The sequence below is a fragment of the Hypanus sabinus genome, chromosome 26, assembly GCF_030144855.1.
Source record: "Hypanus sabinus isolate sHypSab1 chromosome 26, sHypSab1.hap1, whole genome shotgun sequence".
In the NCBI taxonomy this organism is placed as follows: Eukaryota; Metazoa; Chordata; class Chondrichthyes; order Myliobatiformes; family Dasyatidae; genus Hypanus; species Hypanus sabinus.
The window spans coordinates 19,886,860-19,905,312 of record NC_082731.1 but is presented as its reverse complement, the minus strand read 5'-3'; the positions used below and the strand labels follow the sequence as shown (position 1 = coordinate 19,905,312).

The window sequence follows — 18,453 nt, the reverse complement described above, 5'->3', positions numbered from 1 at the left end:
CTGCCCAAAGAATACATTAACACTGGGGAAGGAGCAGTAACCCAAGGTCAAACCTCTCAGCTGATGGATTTTGATACATTGGCAGAGAGAGGAAGGACAATTGGGATAGAAGCACACCAAGATGGGGCTGAATGGCCTGTTGTTCCCCACTGATTATCTCTGCTCCAGATAATATTACTCAACCACAGGCCTCCCAGTGGAACAGAAATATTCCCGAGCACATCTCCACCACTGACAGCCTCCACCCCCCCCCCCCCCCCCCAATACACTGGGCTAATTCATCCTTCCCAACCTCCAGATAATATCCCAACTGCTGTTCTGGTTCATGTTCTCTCTGTCTCTCCCTCCCTCTCACACACAGTTGCCCCTGTCCATGACCTCGTTGCACCTTCCCCCTCACCCCATCCCACAGAATTTGATGTTGCAGTGGACTCCAAGTCAGATCAAGCTCTTTATTTCACATGGAGACTTCACAAGTGCAAACATTCACTCAGTCAGAGTCCGACTCAAGGTGAGATCTGACGATGAAGCCTTCCTGGGCCACGGGCACGATCCGCTACCTGCAGGGGCTGCTGAGCAAGAGAGGGCAGTCTCCTCTGACTCCGAGGGTGAGGCGAGAGAACATCAGAGCAAAGTACAGAAAAAGAGGGAGTAAGAGAGAATGCAAGCAACTGGAGGGCTAACAGAACAAGAGTTAAGGAGAGTGAACGGAGCAAATGAAGGGATCAGAACAAGAAGGAAAAAAGAACTGAGCAAATGAAAGAAAAAAATAAATGGGAGTAAACATGAGTGAACCTAGCAAACAAGGAAAGAATGGAACAGGTCCAAGGGGTTGAGAGTGTGAGGATATTCATCTAACCCCACTCTTGTTCCAGTTCAGCCCCAGCAGGAAGACTCCCGGTCCGGATTCCCAGGAGACAGCTGACAGGACCCCGTTCACAGAATCTCTCCTCCGCTGGGCCTTCACAGCCCTACTGTGGGGGATTGGTGAGGGGTGTATGGCCTCGACCCCACAGGTCCCAGGTCTGTGGCAGTATCCAAAAGGCTTGGGTAGGTAAGCAGGAGTGACATCGGTCACAGGATCAACCCCCCTCCTGCGTATTCCACTCTCTGTGGGAGAACAAGAGATCAGTGAGGCTCATCTGTCAACACACTGATCTTTCCTACCCCCCCGCCCATCGTCACCAGACCACATCCATTCTAATCGTCCCCCTTCTCCATTCATCTCTCTCCCCCACCCCTCTGGGGGATAGAATTTCCAGGGCTCCTAGGCCTCCCTGCGGAAGGTATTCCCTAATCAGACAACCCCAACCCTGTCATGGACTCTTCTTCCCCCACCCCTCCAAAACCAACACCTTAGCATTTCCCTCTCTTCTCCACCCCACTCACTGACGTTACCACTTCTTCATCACTATCTTGTTTCTCCAGCGCTGTCTTTTATGTTTATTTTCTTTCTCTGTTATTCCTTAACACAAAAGATTCCCGGGGGAATCGAAGAAAGGGAGATGTGCAATAGGAGAGCCCGAGGAGAGGGGGCCTGCTCCAATTATACAGGGTCCCAGTGAAGATTCATTGGATCTGTTCCATGGAATGGTGCGGGATGGGAATTGTCCGAGAAGAAATTTGAGCAGACGAGATCTGTACTGTCTTATTCTTTTCCATAGATGTTACCTGACCTGCTGAGCTCCTCCAGCATTTTGTATGTGTTACTTTCATTATAGTTTTTTTCCAATAACATCCTCTCATTTTAAGCATACAACATAAAACACTACATAATAAAGGCCCTTCAGCCCACAATGTTGTGCCGATCTTGACCTACTCTCAGATCAATCTAACTTTTCCCTCCCACAGAGCCCTCCATTTCTCTATCATCCACTTGCCCATCTAAGAGTTTCTCAACTGCCACTTATGTATCTGCCTCTCCCAACACCCCTAGCAGAGTGGGTCTCCGTTTAAAGAATTTACTTCTGATAGTCTCCTCTACTTTCCTGCAATCACCCTAAAATTATGCCCCCTGAATTAGCTATCACTGCCCTGCAAGGAGGTCTGGGACTTTCCGCCCTACTTGTTCCTCTTATCATCTTGTACATCTCCACCATATTTGCCTCTGGTTCTTCTTCACTCAACCTACCTTCATCAGATGTGCTCTCTAATCCAGGCAGATCTGTGCATCCTCACTAAAGCTTCCACATCCTTCCTATGATGAGACGACCAGAACTGAACACAATATTCCAAGTGTGTCTAACCAGAGTTTTATAGAGCTGCAACATTATCTTATGGATCTTGATCTCAATCCCCTGAATAATGAAGGCCAAGGCATCATACACCTTCGTAACAATCCAACAACTTGTGTGAGGGATCTATGGACATGTAACCCAAGATTGCTCAGTTCCACCACACTGCTGAAAATCCTGCCATTAACCCTGTTCCCTGCCTTCAAATTCCATCTTCCAAAGTGGATCACTTCACACTTCTTGGGGTTGAATTCCACCTGCCACTTCTCAGCCCAGCTCTGCATCCTGTCAGTTCCACCGTAACCTACAATATCACCAACCTTCGTGTCTTCGCAAGCTTACTAACCCACCCATCCAGGCGGAATATACCACCACCCTCGGCCTTCTGTTGGCCAGCCAAGTTCCCTGGATCCCATGCCTCCAATCATTCGGAGTGAGCCTGGCACAGAGAACCTTATCTATCACCTTACTAAAATCCATGTACATCGCATCCACTGCTCACCCTTCATCGAGGTGCTTTGAAACAAACTCAAGCAATTCAATCTGGCTCATGAGGCATGATCTGCCCCTCACAAAGCCATGCTAACTATCCCTAATTGGACTACACTTCTCCAAATGCTCATAGGTCCTGTTTCTTAAGAATCATCTCCAGTCATTTGCCCACAACTGAAGTAAACACTCATTGGTCTTTTTCTCCCCCTCTCCCTTCCTTTCCCCCCCCCCCATTCACAGTCTTTGTCTCTATAGTTCTCTACTGCCTCACTCACATTTTCTCTTCCTCCCTCATTTCCTTTCAGCAGAGAGGGAGGAATGTTGTTGCTCCATTCAACACAATTAATACCTGGCTCGTCCCCACAAACCACCAGAATTCGCCTCCCTCCGGGAGAGGAAGGACTATCTTCCCATCTCTGTCCTGAATGACCAACCCCTTATTCTGAGACGGAACCTCTTCTCCACCCCCGGTCAGTGGGAAACCCCATAATCCACACTCATTCTGTCAACCCTCAGGAGGGCTTTCAATGAGATCCCCTTCGATCTCCTGCACCCAACAGAGTACAGGTCCAGATTCTCCTCACTGGAAAAATTCACCCCCAATCCTATTCCAGGAAATCATCAGGTGAACCTTCTCTTCAGTCCCTGTCACATGTCTCCCCTTCCTTCGAACAGAAGACCAGATGTCTACACAATATCCTAGGGCATGTCTCAGCAGTGCCCTGTATCATTGGAGCAGGACCTGTCAACCTTTTACACTCCCCTCTATCATACCTCTCCCCTTCCTTAAGTCAGGAGAGCAGACCTATCCAAGGCCAACACAATTACAATAAAACCCTTCATATTGTTGTCTCTGCAAGTACCTAGAGCACCCATATGGGGCTGAGACGCACCTGAGGGGGTTCAATGAAGGCCAGCCAGTCGGAGGCATGGGTGGGGAGCAGGCCCATCGACTGGCACTTGTATACAGCCAGAGCCAGCCCCACCAAGTTGCCGATGAGGTACACCAGCCCCTGTAGCCACTGCTGGCTCGAACTCTCCAAAAGCTTGAAAGCTGGGGGAGGAACAGATGACTGTATGAAGCAGTAAGGAACCTGTCTGACCGCATCGGGAGGGGGAATGAACGAACGGTTGTACGAGGAGCGGCATGTCAGAGCAAAGCATGTGTCAGCCAGCCCGGAAAGAGGGAGAAAGACACAGAAGGGATGGGGGGAAAAGATCGGATAAGGGAGAGGAGCGATAAAGAGTGGGATGGAGGTGAAAGGAGAGGAAGAGGTGAATGGAGGGAAGGGGTGAACTGAAGAGGTTGCATTACTCACTGGCAGAGATGGACATCAGGGCCTGGATGGGCCTCCAGGCCATCATGCACACCATCATGATGGGAAAGATGGAGATGGTGTTGCCTGCCATGTACATGATGAACAGGTTCATGGGTACCTGCTTCAGAGGCCCCAGGGCTACATCCCAGCACCGCTGCGAAGGACAAGAGACAGGGGTCACACACAAGGGGGAAGGATTGGTCCTGGTCTACATCCCTTGTAGCATATCCAGGCCTTTTCTCCCATCCACTCACAGTTGTACATCTGATACCCAGCCCCTCTCTGAACATCTCAGATTTCTAACCCCCTCACTCTTCCCTCCCTTCCTGCTTCACCCCTTCCCTCCCTCACTCTTTCCGTCCACATTTCTGCCCCTCTTCCCTCACCTCCACCCCTTCCTCCCCCTTTTATCTCTTCCCTCCTCTCTATTCCTTTTCCCTATGAGTCCTTCTACACTCTTCCTCCTTCCTTCACCCTTTCCATCTCCCTCCTTATTCCTCCACCTTTCTTCTTCACGCAATCCTCAACACCTCCTGCACACCCCTATTCCACCCCTCTCCTGTTCGACGTCGTCATCCCACCAGCCCCTTGCTCCATCTCTCCCTACCCACCAGGATCTCCCACCCTACCCTCTGCTCCTTTCCCCATCCCCACCAACAGGAAACTGCCCAATGCGTTCATCTCCCCTCGAGAGTGTGCAGACTGATCCTTCGATATCCAGGGCTATGCCCACCTAAGGGTGCCCACATTATTGGGAGAAACCCCTCCCAAAATGCACCTCCATCACAGAGACTCCCCCACCCAAGGACGGCCAAGTTATCATGACAACCTTTGTCACAGTCCAGATTAGAGACATACCCATGCCCAAGGGGGCCCAGGTTATTGATACCCCCACCCAAGTGTGTCTTTTATACCCTCTCCCAGGAGTGATGTTATGAAGGAGTGGGATGCACCTTCTCAACGAGGATCCGGTCCGTCTCCTGCACACTGGTGTCTGGCAGCTGCCTCTCTGAGTAGCCAACAGGGTAAACTGGCTCTCCTTGTGCACCCTGTCGCTCACGTCCCCTGAAAGGAAGACACAGTGGGTGAGAAACAGGGAGAGAGGAGGGGGTAAAAAGAGGGGGGGAGAGGGCAAAGGGGAGCTGGGGGGAAGGGAACCAAAGGGGTGAGGAACAAGGGTAAGGGGGAACGAGTCGGCTGAAAGTGATGTTGTAAGCTGGCAGTCTTCTGCTCCCCCATCTACACCCCCTTCCCACTAACTGTCACTGTCCTTATACTTGCTCCCACCCCACCCTCACACTGCATCTCCTTCCCTCTTCCTCTCCATTCCTTACACCTACCCTTCCCCATCTCCTTACCCCAGCCTCCCACATCCTGATCCCAAACCCTTCCCTAACTTCCCACAACATTCCTCCTTTCCCCTCTGCATTCCACTTTCCTTCCCCTCTCCCATCTCCACTCCCCTTCACAACCGCTTCACCTTTCCCAGCAGCCCTCTTCCCCACTTTACCTTACTCGCAATGCCACTAGAGTGAGAGAAGACACCCAAAGGGGTTAGTGCCCCAACAGGCACACATGAAGCTGGCATAACTTAACCAATCCAGTCAAGGACAGTTCGACAGAGCTATCAGCATCCCTGGGTATTACAAAAGAGCCCAATGAGCTCTCCAGCGTGGCAAATCAGAGCCAACCTGTAACCGAAGGGCAGGTACATTGGAGGTACTCAAGCACCCAAGGGTGGTTTAAAGAAATCAACTGGTCACCCAATAGTCATCAAGTAGCCAAGTGCATCACGACAGATGGAGCCAAATGGGAGACCAGCAGGCGGCGTGGTGGTCCCATAAAAGAGTCAACAGAAGGCCAATGTAATGCAACCAAACAGGCAGCTAAAGGTGGTTAGCTAGAGCTAACCCGACACCCCAGAGTGGCTCAAAGGCGTCAACTAGGCACTGAGGGTGCTACGATAGACCCAACTGCGCGTCCAAACTCATTGTCTCAATGGAAGAGCACATGAACTTTCACAACTGATACCTGGGTGCACACCTATGTTTTCCTGATCTTTCATGAACAGTCACAGAACAGAAAATATAATACCAGCTAAAAAGGAGTTTCTGCTGCTGGTACATGTTCCTCATGTCTCATTTTGAATCTCCATGTGTCCATGATAGTTGTTCTCATACAACGTTACGGCTGCCAGCAAACTTGAAACATCTGCTTTTATATTCATTTCTTACCAATTAAAATATGACATTCCATTGCCATTGGCTATAAGTCATGCATCTGACCTTTTGCACCTTTTTATTGGCTCTGCTCCAGGCCAGCATCCACTCATTGCCCTCTACCCTGCAAGTGACAATCAGTAATTTATGGCTCTTTGTTCTCAATCAGCTTGAATCACACAGAGCTGCATTCACAAACTTGCATGTAATATCCAACCAAAGAACACCTCACAAATAACTCATTTGGAAATGATCCCGAGTTCAGCAGATTACCCGAGGCTTCATTGTGTCTACTTTAAACTGATCTTGCCAAGCGACTGACTCACAAAATGGAAAACCCAGTCTTCTTCATAAAATGGTAGCATCTATCTCCTCCCTCATGGCACGAACAAAGGCTATTAGTCCATCTGCTCCCGCTATCCTTAATTCATTCGAATTCACTGCTTTACAGACATTTCTGGCTAACAATATCTAGGCCTTTCAATATTCAATAGGTTTCAATGAGATTCCTCCACATTCTTTTAATTTCTAGCAAGTATAGGTCCTGTACCATCAAACGCTCCTCATGCAAAAACCCTTTCATTCCCAGAATAATTCATGTGAACTCTCTCCAATGCCAGCACATTCTTCCTTAGAAAACTGTTCACAATACTCCAAGTGAGGCCTCACCAGTGCCTCAGTATTACATCCTTAGTCCTCTTATAATGAATGCTAACATTGTATTTGCCTTCTTCACCACAAACTCAACCTGCCAGTTAAACTTTATGGAATCCTGCACAAGGGCTCCCAAGTCCCCTTGCACCTCAGATTTTTTTGCATTTTCTGCCCATTTAGAAAATGGTCTACACTTTTATCCCTTCTAACAAAGTGCACAGCCATACACTTTCCTACAGTATATTCCATCATGCTACTCCTTTCCCCATTTTCCCTTATTGAAGACCTGCTGCAGACTTCCTACTTTTTGAACACTGCCTGCCCATCCACCTACCTTTATATTGTCTGCAAACCTGGCCACAAAATCACCAATTCCACCAAATCATTGACATATAACATACAAAGGATCAGTCCCAACACCGAGCACTGCAGAACAGCACTAGCCAGCTGCAGGCAACCAGCTCCCTTTATTCCCATTCTACCTCCTGCCAATCAGCCAAACCCCTTATCAATGCCGGTATGCCAGCTGGATCCTGGACTCCCTATCAGGTCGCCAGCAGGTGGTAAGAGTGGGCTCTCTCACCTCTACCCCTCTGACCCTCAACACAGGAGCCTCCCAGGGCTGTGTCCTAAGCCCCTCCTTTACACCCATGACTGTGTGGCCACCCACAGCTCCAATCTGCTAATTAAATGTGCGCTGATTGGCCTTATCTCCAATAATAACAAGGCAGCCGACAGAGAAGTCATCACCCTGATAGAGTGGTGTCAAGAAAACAACCTGTCCCTCAATGTCACAAAATCAAAGGAGCTGGTTGTGGACTGCAGGTGGAATGGAGTCAGGCTCACCCCTATTGACATCAATGGATCTAGGATTGTGAGGGCAAACAGCTTTAAATTTCTCAGTATACACATCACCAAGGACCTCACTAAGTCTGTACATACTGGCTGTGTGGTGAAAACAGCATTAAAGCCAGGACCAACAGGCCCTGGGACAGCTTCTTTCACCAGGCCATCAGCCTGATAAATTCATGCTGACACAATAATATTTCTAAGCTATATTAACTGTTCTGTTGTATAATTTAAAAACGCAAACACGAGGAAATCTGCAGATGCTGGAAATTCAAGCAACACACGCAAAATGCTGGTGGAACACAGCAGGCCAGGCAGCATCTATAGGGAGAAGCACTGTCAACATTAACAACAACACACGCAAAATGCTGGTGGAACGCAGCAGGCCAGGCAGCATCTATAGGAAGAAGTACAGTTGACGTTTCGGGCCGAGACCCTTCATCAGGACTAACGGAAAGAAGAAATAGTGAGAGATTTGAAAGTGGGAGGGGGAGGGGGAGATCCAAAATGATAGGAGAAGACAGGAGGGGAAGGGAGGAAGCTAAGAGCTGGAAAGTTGATTGGCAAAAGGTATACGTACAGAGCTGGAGAAGGGAGAGGATCGTGGAACAGGAGGCCTAGGGAGAAAGAAAGGGGGGGGGGGGGGGGAAGTACCATAGGGAGATGGAAAGCAGGCAAGGAGCAATTGTGAGAGGGACTGAAAGAGAAAAAAAAGAGTGAAAAGAATAAAAAAAAGGAAAATAATAATAAATAAATCAATGGATAAGGGATGGGGTAAGAAGGGGAGGGGGCATTAACAGAAGTTAGAGAAATCAATGCTAATCACATGCTGCTCCCCTCCCCCTTTCTCCCCAGGCTTCCTATCCCACGATGCTCTCTCTTCTCCAGCTCTTAGCTTCATCCCTCCCCCTCCTGTCTTCTCCTATCATTTCGGATCTCCCCCTCCCACTTTCAAATCTCTCACTATCTCTTCTTTCAGTTAGTCCTAACGAAGGGCCTCGGCCCGAAACGTTGACTGGCCTGCTGCGTTCCACCAGCATTTAGTGTGTTCCCGTTGTATATCTTACTGTACATACTATTTATTACAAATTACTAGAATTTGCATATTACACATTCATGTGGAAACATAAAGATTTTTACTGCTCGTGTGGGAAGGATATAAGAAATAAAGTTAATTAAATTCAACTCAAGCAGTATCTTGACAAAGGCCTTTTGAAAATCTAAGTAAACAACATCCGCCGATTCTCTTTGTCTATCCTCTTTATTTCTTCAGAGTTCCAACAGATTTGTCTGTGCAGATTTTCCCTTAAGGAAACCATGCTGTTCCGATAAGGACTTATTAAATGTAATTTTTAATTTGAAACCTTTTTATAATGGTTCGATATCCAATATTTATAGTATGTTGCTAGGAATGAGAAACGCTCCTATAGACAAAATTAAAAACCTTTCGGAACAAGATTTAGACTTCAATTTCTGAGGGAACTTGGAATCAATTTTAAATTGGTTAACGCTTCATCGTTGTGCCCGGCATTCCCTCTTACAATTCAAAGTGGTTCACATGTCTAAAGATAAGCTATCTCGTTTTTATTCCGATATATCCCCTTTCTGTGATAGATGTAATAATGGAGAAGCTTCATTAATTCACATGCTTTGGACATGTCCGAGCCTTGAAAGGTAGTGGAAGGATGTATCCCAAACTTTGTCGGTACTTTTCAAGGTAAATTTTAAGTCTCACCCTTTGACCATATTATTTGGTATTGTTGGAGGAAAAGACTTTACTTTGGAGACACCTGGTTTGCATATTTTGGCTTTTAATTCTCTTATAATTAGGAGGGCGCTCTTGATTAAATGGAAGGATGTTGTTCCGCCTGCTCCTGCTCAATGGCTACGGGATGTTATGTCATGCTTAAATTTAGAGAAGATCTGATGTTCAGTTTTTAAATTTAGCCTAGACTTTTATACATCGTGGGGACCATTTGAGTTATTTTCAAAACCTTTGATTTGTTGTAAAAGTACAGATGGTGAATAATTATATATTTTATTATATGATAAGGATTTTTCCCCTTTTTTTCTTGCTTTTCCGAACAGCTCTGACTTTGGTAGTGGGTTTAGATTTTTTTCTGTATAATAAAATCATATTTCAATATTATGATTTAATTTAAATGTTATGAATACAGGGCTTTGTGATTGTAACTACATTTTTAATACAATGTATTTGGTACTATATTATTTTTTTCCTTTTGACTTACAATATATATCTTGTACTCTGTATTCCTCTATGCAGAAACTAATAAAAATATTGAAGGAGGAAACCTTGTTGATTTTAGCCTATTTTTCTTTGTGCCTCCCAATTTCTGAGACCTTATTCTTAACAATCAACTCCAACATCCTCCCAACCACCAAGGTCAGACCAACTGGCCTATAATTTCCTCACATCAGCCTCCCTCCATTCTTGAAGAGTGGAGTGACATTTGTAATTTTCCAGTTCTCCAAAACAATGCCAGAATCTCGTGATTCTTGAAAGAACACCTCCACAATCTCTTTAGCTACCTCTTTCAGAAGCCTGGGATGTGGTCAGATGACTTATCCACCTTCAGAGCTTTCAGCTCCCCAAGCTGCTTCTGCCTAGTAACAACAAATGCACTGACTTCTGCCCCAGCACTCTCGAACTTCCAGCACTGTGTCCTTCATGGTGAAGACGGATGCAAAATATGCACTTAGTTTGTTTAAAATTTCCTTGTCCCCCATTACTACTCCTATAACATCATTTTCCAGTGGTCCAATATCTACTCTTGCCTCCCTTTGACCATATATCTGCAAAAACTTTTGGTATCCCCTTTGATTATTATTGGCTAACTTACCTTCGTATTTCATCTTTTCCCTCCTATTGGCTTTTTTAATTGCCTTCTGTTATTTATTAAAAGCTTCCCAATCCTCCAACTTTTCACTAATTTTTGCTCCATTACATGCCTTCTCTTTCTCTTCTTTGTTGTTTTTGACTTCCCTTATTTTTGCTTGGGGTATATCTATCCTGCGCCTTCAACTCCATCATCCCTGCTGCTGTCCCCTTCCAATCAACCTTCCTCAGCTGCCCTCTCATTCAACTGTAATTCCCTTTACTCCACTATAATCCTGTACATCTGACTTTAGCTTCTCCCTCTCAAATTGCATGTTGAGGTCTATCATATTGTCACTGCCTCAGAAGGGTTCCTTTACATTAAACTCGGGACTTAGAGGAACAAATCTGTAGAAAGTTTGCTTGTTAAGATGGTGACGATATGCCAACTAGTGCAGCGCTATCACAGCAACAACCTTGCACTCAACGTCAGTAAGACGAAAGAGCTGACAGTGGACTTCAAGAAGGGTAAGATGAAGGAACACATAGAGGGATCCGAAGTGGAGACGATGAGCAGTTTCAAGTTCCTGGGAGTCAAAATCTTTGAGGATCTAACCTGGTTCCAACATAACGATGCAGTTACAAAGAAGGCAGCAGCTACACTTCATTAGCAGTCTGAAAAGATTTGGTATGTCAACAAATGCACTCAAAGACTTCTGCAGATCTACCATGGAGAGCATTCTGACAGGCTGCATCTCTGTCTGATATGGGGTAGCAACTGCACAGGACCAAAAGAAGCTGCAGAGGGCTGTAAATTTAGTCGGCTCTATCTTGGGTACTAGCCTACAAAGTACCCAGGACATCCTCAAGGAGCAGTGTCTCAGAAAGGCAGCGTCCATTACTAAGGACCTCCAGCACCCAGGGCATGTCCTTTTTTCACTGTTACCATCAGGTAGGAGGTACGGAGGCCTGAAGGCACACACTCAGCATTTCAGGAACAGCTTCTTTCCCTCTGTTATCTGATTCCTAAATGGACATTGAATCCTTGGTCACTACCTCACTTTTTAAATATATATTATTTCTGTTTTTTGGCATGATTTTTAATCTATTCAATATATGTATACTGTAATTGATTTACTTATTTAGTACTATTATTTTATTTTGTTTTTCTTCTTCTATATTATGTATTGCATTGAACTCTGCTGCTAAGTTAACAAATTTCACCACATATGCCGGTGATGATAAACCCGATTCTGATATCTTCTGATAGTATGTGATTTTAACTTCCACATATTGACTGGGGCTCCCGTACTGTAAAAGAACCTGACGGGACAAGGGTTTGTCCAATGCAGTCAGGAAAGTTTCCTTAATCAGTGGATAGAAGTCCCAACATAAGAGTGTGGAATACTTGATCTGCTATTAGGGGATGAGTCAGGGTGGGTGACAGAAGTTTGTGCAGGGGAACACTTTGTATCTAGTGATCATAATGTCATTAGTTTCAAAGTAAATATGGAAAAATAGAGGATTGATCTGCGGTTTGAAATTTTTAATTGGACAATTTTGATGGCATCAGAAAGGGTCTGGCAAGTGAGCATGGCACAGGTTGTTTTCTAGCAGAGCTGTATAGTTGGTAAGTGGGAGGCTTTCGAAAGTGGAAGTACAAAGTTTGTATGTGCCCGCCAAAATAAAAGGCAATGCCAATGGGTTTAGGGAATCTTGGTTTTCAGGAGATATTGAGGCCTTGGTTAAGAAAAAAAGAGGTGCCTAGCAGGTATAGGCAGGTAGGAACAAATGTGGTATTTAGAGTACAAGAAATGCAAGAGAACACTTAAGAAAAAAAATCAGGTGGGCTGAAAGAATGCATGAGGTTGCCCTAGCAAACAACGTGAAGGAGAATCCCAAGGGATTCTACAGATATGTTAAGAGCAAAAGGATTGTGAGGGACAAAATTGGTCCTCTGGAAGATCAGAATAGTAATCCAGGTGTGGAGCCAAAAGAGATGCGGGAGATCATAAATGGAATTCTTGCCTCTGTATTTGCTCAGGAAGTGAGGCATAGCATCATTGACTTCATGGACCCCATATAGATCATAGAGGAGGTATCTGCTGCCTTGAGGCATCCTTAGGGACAGGTAAGGTGCCAGTTGATTGGAGGATAGCTAATGTTGTTCTGCTGTTAAAGAAAGGCTCCAAAAATAAACCAAGAAATTACAGGCCAGTGAGCCTTGAATCAGCAGTGGGAAAGATATTGGAACGTATTCTAAGGCATCAAATGTTTGAGTATTTGGATAGATATGGACCGTTTGGGGAAAGTCAGCATGGTTTGTGTGTGGCAGGTCATGTCTAACTTGTTTTCAACAATGAAGTCAAGGCGGTGGATGTTGTCTACATGGACTTTAACAAGGCATTTGACTAGGTCCCACATGGGAGGTTGGTCAAGAAGCTTTGGTCACTCGGCATTCAAGATGATATAGTAAATATCAATGATTTGCACAGTAATGTGGTTACACACACAAAATGCTGGTGGAACGCAGCAGGCCGGGCTGCATCTATAGGAAGTAGTAGTCGACGTTTCGGGCCGAGACCCCTCGTCAGGAATAACTGAAGGAAAAGATTTTTCTTCTTTCATTTAGTCCTGACAAAGGGTCTCGGCCCGAAACGTCAACTGTGCTTCTCCCTATAGATGCTGCCTGGCCTGCTGCGTTCCACCAGCATTTTGTGTGTGATGCTTGAATTTCCAGCATCTGCAAATTTCCTCATGTTAAGTAATGTGGTTTACTGGATCTGTAAATTTCCAGATGACAACAAGACTGGGAGGGTTTTTGACAGTGGGGAGGACTATCTGAGTTTGCAGTGGGATCTGGACCAACTGGAAAATGGCCAGATGCATGTTAATGCAGACAAGTGCAAGGTGTTGCACTTTGGTGGGACCAACCAGGGTAGATTTTACAGTGACTGTTAGGGAATTGAGGAGTGCAGTACAACAAAGGGACCTGAGAATACAGGTCCATAATTCACTGAAAGCGGTGTCACAGGTAGATAGGGTTGTAAAGAGAGCGTTTGGCACATTGGCTTTCATAAATCAACGTACTGAGCACAGGAATGGGATGTTAGGCCTAATTTTGAGTATTGTGCGCCGTTTTGGTCACCTACCTGCAGGAAAAATGAAAATAAGGTGGAAAGAGTACAGAGAAAATTTACAAGGATGTTGTTCAACTAGAGGATGTGAGTTATAAGGAAAGACTGAATAGTTTAGGACTTTATCCCTTGGGACATAGTAGATCTGTAAATGGACAGTGAACCTGCGAACACTACCTCACTTCTTAAATATATATTATTTGTTTTTTGCACGATTTCTAATCTATTCAATGTACATATACTGTAATTGATTCAATTATTTTATTATTATTATTTTTCTTCTTCTATATTTGCAATGTATTACATTGAACTGCTGCTGCTAAGTTAACAAATTTCACGACACATGCCGGTGATAATAAACCCAATAAACTTGAGGGGTGGTTTGACAGAGGTATAGAACATACAACACAGAAACAGGCCTTTCAGCCCTTCTTGGCCATGCCGAACCATTTTTCTGCCTAGTCCCACTGACCTGCACCCGGCCCATATCCCTCCATACACCTCTCATCCATGTAACTGTCCAAGTTTATCTTAAATGTTAAAAATGAGCCCGCATTTCCCACTTCATCTGGCAGCTAATTCCACACTCCCACCACTCTCTATGTGAAGAAACCCGGCCCCCCCCCCCCAATGTTCCCTTTAAACTTTTCCCCCTTCACCCTCAACCCATGTCCTCTGGTTTATTCTCCCCTAGCCTCAGTGGAAAAAGCCTGCTTGCATTCACTCTATCTGTACCCATCATAATTTTATACATCTCTATCAAGTCTCCCCTCATTCTTCTACACTCCAGGGAATAAAGTTCTAACCTGTTCAACCTTTCTCTGTAACTCAGTTTCTCAAGTCCCAGCAACATCCTTGTAAACCTTCTCTGTACTCTTTCAACCTTATTAATATCCTTCCTGTAATTTGGTGACCAAAACTGTGAACAATACTCCAAATTTGGCCTCACCAATGCCTTATACAACCTCACCATAACATTCCAACTCTTATACTCAATACTTTGATTTATAAAGGCCAATGTACCAAAAGCTCTCTTTACTGCCCTATCTACCCGTGACACCACTTTTACAGAATTATGTATCTGTACTCTCAGATCCCTCTGTTCTACTGCATTCCTCAGTGCCCTACCATTTACCTTGTATGTTCTACCTAGGTTTTCCCTTCCATAGTGCAATACCTCACACTTGTCTGTATTAAACTCCATCTGCCATTTTTCATCCCATTTTCCCAGCTGGTCCAGATCCCTCTGCAAGCTTTGAAAACCTTCCTCACTGTCCCCTACACCTCCAATCTCTGTGTCATCAGCAAATTTGCTGATCCAATTTGCCACATTATCATCCAAATCATTGATACAAATGACAAATAACAATGGACCCAGCACTGAACCCTGTGGCACACCACTCGTCACAGGCCTCCACTCAGAGGAGCAATCCTCCACTACCACTCTCTGACTTCTTCCACTGAGCCAATGTCGAATCCAATTTACTACCTCACTATGTATACCTAGCGACTGAATCTTCCTAACTAACCTCCCATGCGGGACTTTGTCAAAGGCCTTACTGAAGTCCATGTAGACAACATCCACTGCCTTCCCTTCATCCACTTTCTTTGTAACCTCCTCGAAAAACTCTAATAGATTTGTTAAACATGACCTACCACGCACAAAGCCATGTTGACTCTCCCTGCTTATCTAAATACTTGTAGATCCTATCCCTTAGTACTCCTTCCAATAACTTACCTACTACCAACGTCAAACTTACCGGCCTATAATTTTCCAGATTACTTTTAGAGCCTTTTTTTAAAATAATGAAACAACATGAGCTATCCTATATAGATAGGGTAACTGCAAGCAGGATTTTTCCATTGAAGTTGGATGAGACTAAGACTCGAGATTAAGGGTGAAAGGTGAAAAGTTAAGTGAGAGTGTGGAGCAAGAAGCCAGGGGTGCTTGTGAGCTTGATTTCAACACTTAAAGAAGTTTGGAAAGATGCACAGATGTTAGGGGTATGGGGCGCGATGGCTCCCATACAGGTCGATGGGAGGAGGCATGGATGTGATGGCTGAAGGGCCTGTTTCTGTGCTGTACTTTTCTGTGACTATGTCTGTACACCTCCCTAATCAAATCCTGTTCACTGCACAACACCCATCCAGAATAGCCTCTCCCCTTGTGGGCTCAACCCCCAGCTGCTCTAAAAAGCCATCTACAAATTACCCCTCTTGGGGAAAAGCACCAACTTCCCCCACCCCCCCCCCCCCACAATCTACCTGCATATTGAAATCTCCATGACTACCGTAAACAATATCCTTTTAAAATGCATCTTCTATCCCACTTTGTAATTTGCAGCCCACATCCTGACTACAGGTCGGAGGGCTTCATGTAACTCCCAACAAGTTAAATAATGTTAGTTTCTTCAATCTCCCCACAAGGATTCTACATCTTCCCATCTTTCTACAGACTTGATATGATTTTACCAACAGAGCCAGCTCACCCCCTCTGCCGAGACTGTGGTGGACCAGATCCGAGATGACCTTGGCCCCGGCACCTGGGCCTCTTTCATGTCCACAGTATCCGGCGTCTTCTCTTCCAAACATGGAATCCGCACGCTTCTCCTCGTCTCCCCCACCCCCACCGGGACACATGATTGAGAGGGTACTCTATTTCTGTTCCCTTTCTAGGTGAGTATGGGGGTAATGGCGGAGGGGTATCTGCTGACCACCCACCTGCCGCTGTTGCTGAGCGCCAGCTCGATGGCCCACTTGTGGCGGCGCGCGCGGTTGCCCAGCAGCGCCGCCGCCGCCGCCGCTGAGGACGACGTCATCACGACCACCGATCGAAGCCCCCCACGGCCGGCTGCTGCGACGGGTCTCTCCCCACCCCCCCCACCGGCGGCAACTCCCGGTTCGCGCCTGCGCACGACGCCCCCTGCTACGTCATCTCCCGAACAGCCATCTCCACTTTGGGCAGCCAATGCAAAGTGACGCGCGGCGGCGGCCCACAACAAAGATGGCCGACAGTAATTGTTTTCCCCGCCTCAAAATACTTCTCGCCTTTTAATGCAGGGAAACGTCAAAATTCACATCTCGTTCTTGGGGTATGCCGTTTGATTAATTTATGTATTAATTTTAATGTATGTTCTTCCTTGACACTGTCTGCCCATCACAAAGATGATTTTACAAATCATTTTTATATCAGTCATCTTTAAGAACAGACGATAATTGGAAGTTAACTTTGATTTCCTTATCTCGCTATAACTGCTGAAGAAAGTTCTGTTTTTTCACTTAAATATTTGCTGGATGGAATTTCTGATTACATTTGCTTCAAGTCTTTAATTAAATTGTGACTCCTCCCCCCCCGCTCTTTTATATAGTGTCATAATGTTTATTTATATATATAGTGTGACGTTCTGAGTGGGGGTGTGGTCGAATGTTTGAAAATATTTCCTTAATCCAATAATTCCGTCTATTGCTACTCTGCAGACAAAGTTCAAAATAAAATTTATTATCAGAGTGCATACATGTTACCACATACAACCCTGAGATTCTTTTTCCTGTAGGAAATCTATTTCAACTCAACAAATCTATTGAACAGTAACTGTAAATAAGATCAGTGAAAGAGCAAGAACAGAGAAGACAACAAACTGGGCAACTGCAAATATAAATAAATAGCAATAAAAATGAGAGTATGAAATAACAAGTTGTTAAGTCCTTAAGTTGAGATCATTGGTTGTAGGAACAGCTCAATAGATTTTATTCAAGGGCCTGATGGATGAGGGATCATAACTGTTCTTGAACTTGGTGGTGTGAGTCCTAAGGCTTCTACCTGATGGCATGGCCTGGGTGGTAAGGATCTCTGATAACTGATGCTGATGGCCTGGTGGAAGAAGCTGTCCCGGAGCCTGTTGGTCCTGGCCTTTATGCTGCGGTACCATTTCCTGAATGGTAGCAGCTGGAACAGTTTGTGGTTGGGGTGACTCGGGTCCCCAATGAACTCAGTTCATCATTCAGCCAGATTTGCACTCTCCCTCCTGAATTCTGATTCATCACCATCTTTGATACAGCCAGGAACAGCAAACGTGAATATAACATTGGAGCTGGACTGAGGCACACAGTCATTGGCGTAAAGCGAGTAGAACAGGGGGCTATAGCACCTGTGACAAGAGTTTGTTCCCAGTCAAGTAAGTTAAATCATTATTTTTTATTTGCTATTTTGCTAAACTATCCTCTTTTGGAGCAGGTTTCCTTGAGGGCAAAAAGGTCACTTTCCCATCACAACTTCAGCACCTCAAACGGTCATGTTGAACCAATTTTATTCATGTTTTTCACCCATCTGGCTGAGATGAAATCAGCCAGATCTTATCTCTCATAACTGCTGAAGAAAACTTTTGTCTTTTCATTTGAATATTTGCTGGATGGAATGACCATTTATGCCCTTCAAAACTAGCCAACAAGGCTGAGCCAAGAGACCGAAATTGACTTCAAATGAATTTCTGGCAGTCTGATTTCTTTCCTCCATGTTGTTACCTCCCTTGCATTGAGTGCTGCCATCTTCCTGGCCTGTGCTTCTAATTACAATTATAAACATAAATTAGGAGCATGAGTTGTATCCTCATTTCCACCTCAACGCTTCAGTCCCACCATAACCATTCTCTTCCCTCCCCCTCTTCACTCATTAGAAGCTGAGTGCAGGCAGGATTCCCCAGCTGGAAAGTCTCA

The 18,453-nt window shown here is 45.3% G+C and overlaps 1 protein-coding gene across 1 annotated transcript; it reads right to left on the bottom strand.

Moving 5' to 3' along the window:
- Positions 1-438: 438 nt before the first annotated feature.
- Positions 439-16,646, bottom strand: LOC132381876 (ER membrane protein complex subunit 4-like). The gene is made up of 5 exons (XM_059951603.1): positions 16,462-16,646; positions 4,999-5,110; positions 4,046-4,199; positions 3,620-3,780; positions 439-1,110 (listed from the first exon to the last, which is right to left on the bottom strand). The coding sequence occupies exons 1-5, from the start codon at positions 16,557-16,559 to the stop codon at positions 1,075-1,077; spliced, it is 561 nt and encodes a 186-aa protein (XP_059807586.1). The 5' UTR covers positions 16,560-16,646; the 3' UTR covers positions 439-1,074.
- Positions 16,647-18,453: the final 1,807 nt, after the last annotated feature.

Bases quoted from the DNA above. Each gene is read 5' to 3' on its own strand.
- LOC132381876 (XM_059951603.1), bottom strand. From the start codon at position 16,559: ATGACGTCGTCCTCAGCGGCGGCGGCGGCGGCGCTGCTGGGCAACCGC. The intron at 5,111-16,461 runs GTGGGTGGTCAG...TCTTCCTTTCAG, and splicing joins GCGCTCAGCAACAGCGGCAG to GGGACGTGAGCGACAGGGTG. The intron at 4,200-4,998 runs GTGCATCCCACT...TGTCCTTCGCAG, and splicing joins ACCGGATCCTCGTTGAGAAG to CGGTGCTGGGATGTAGCCCT.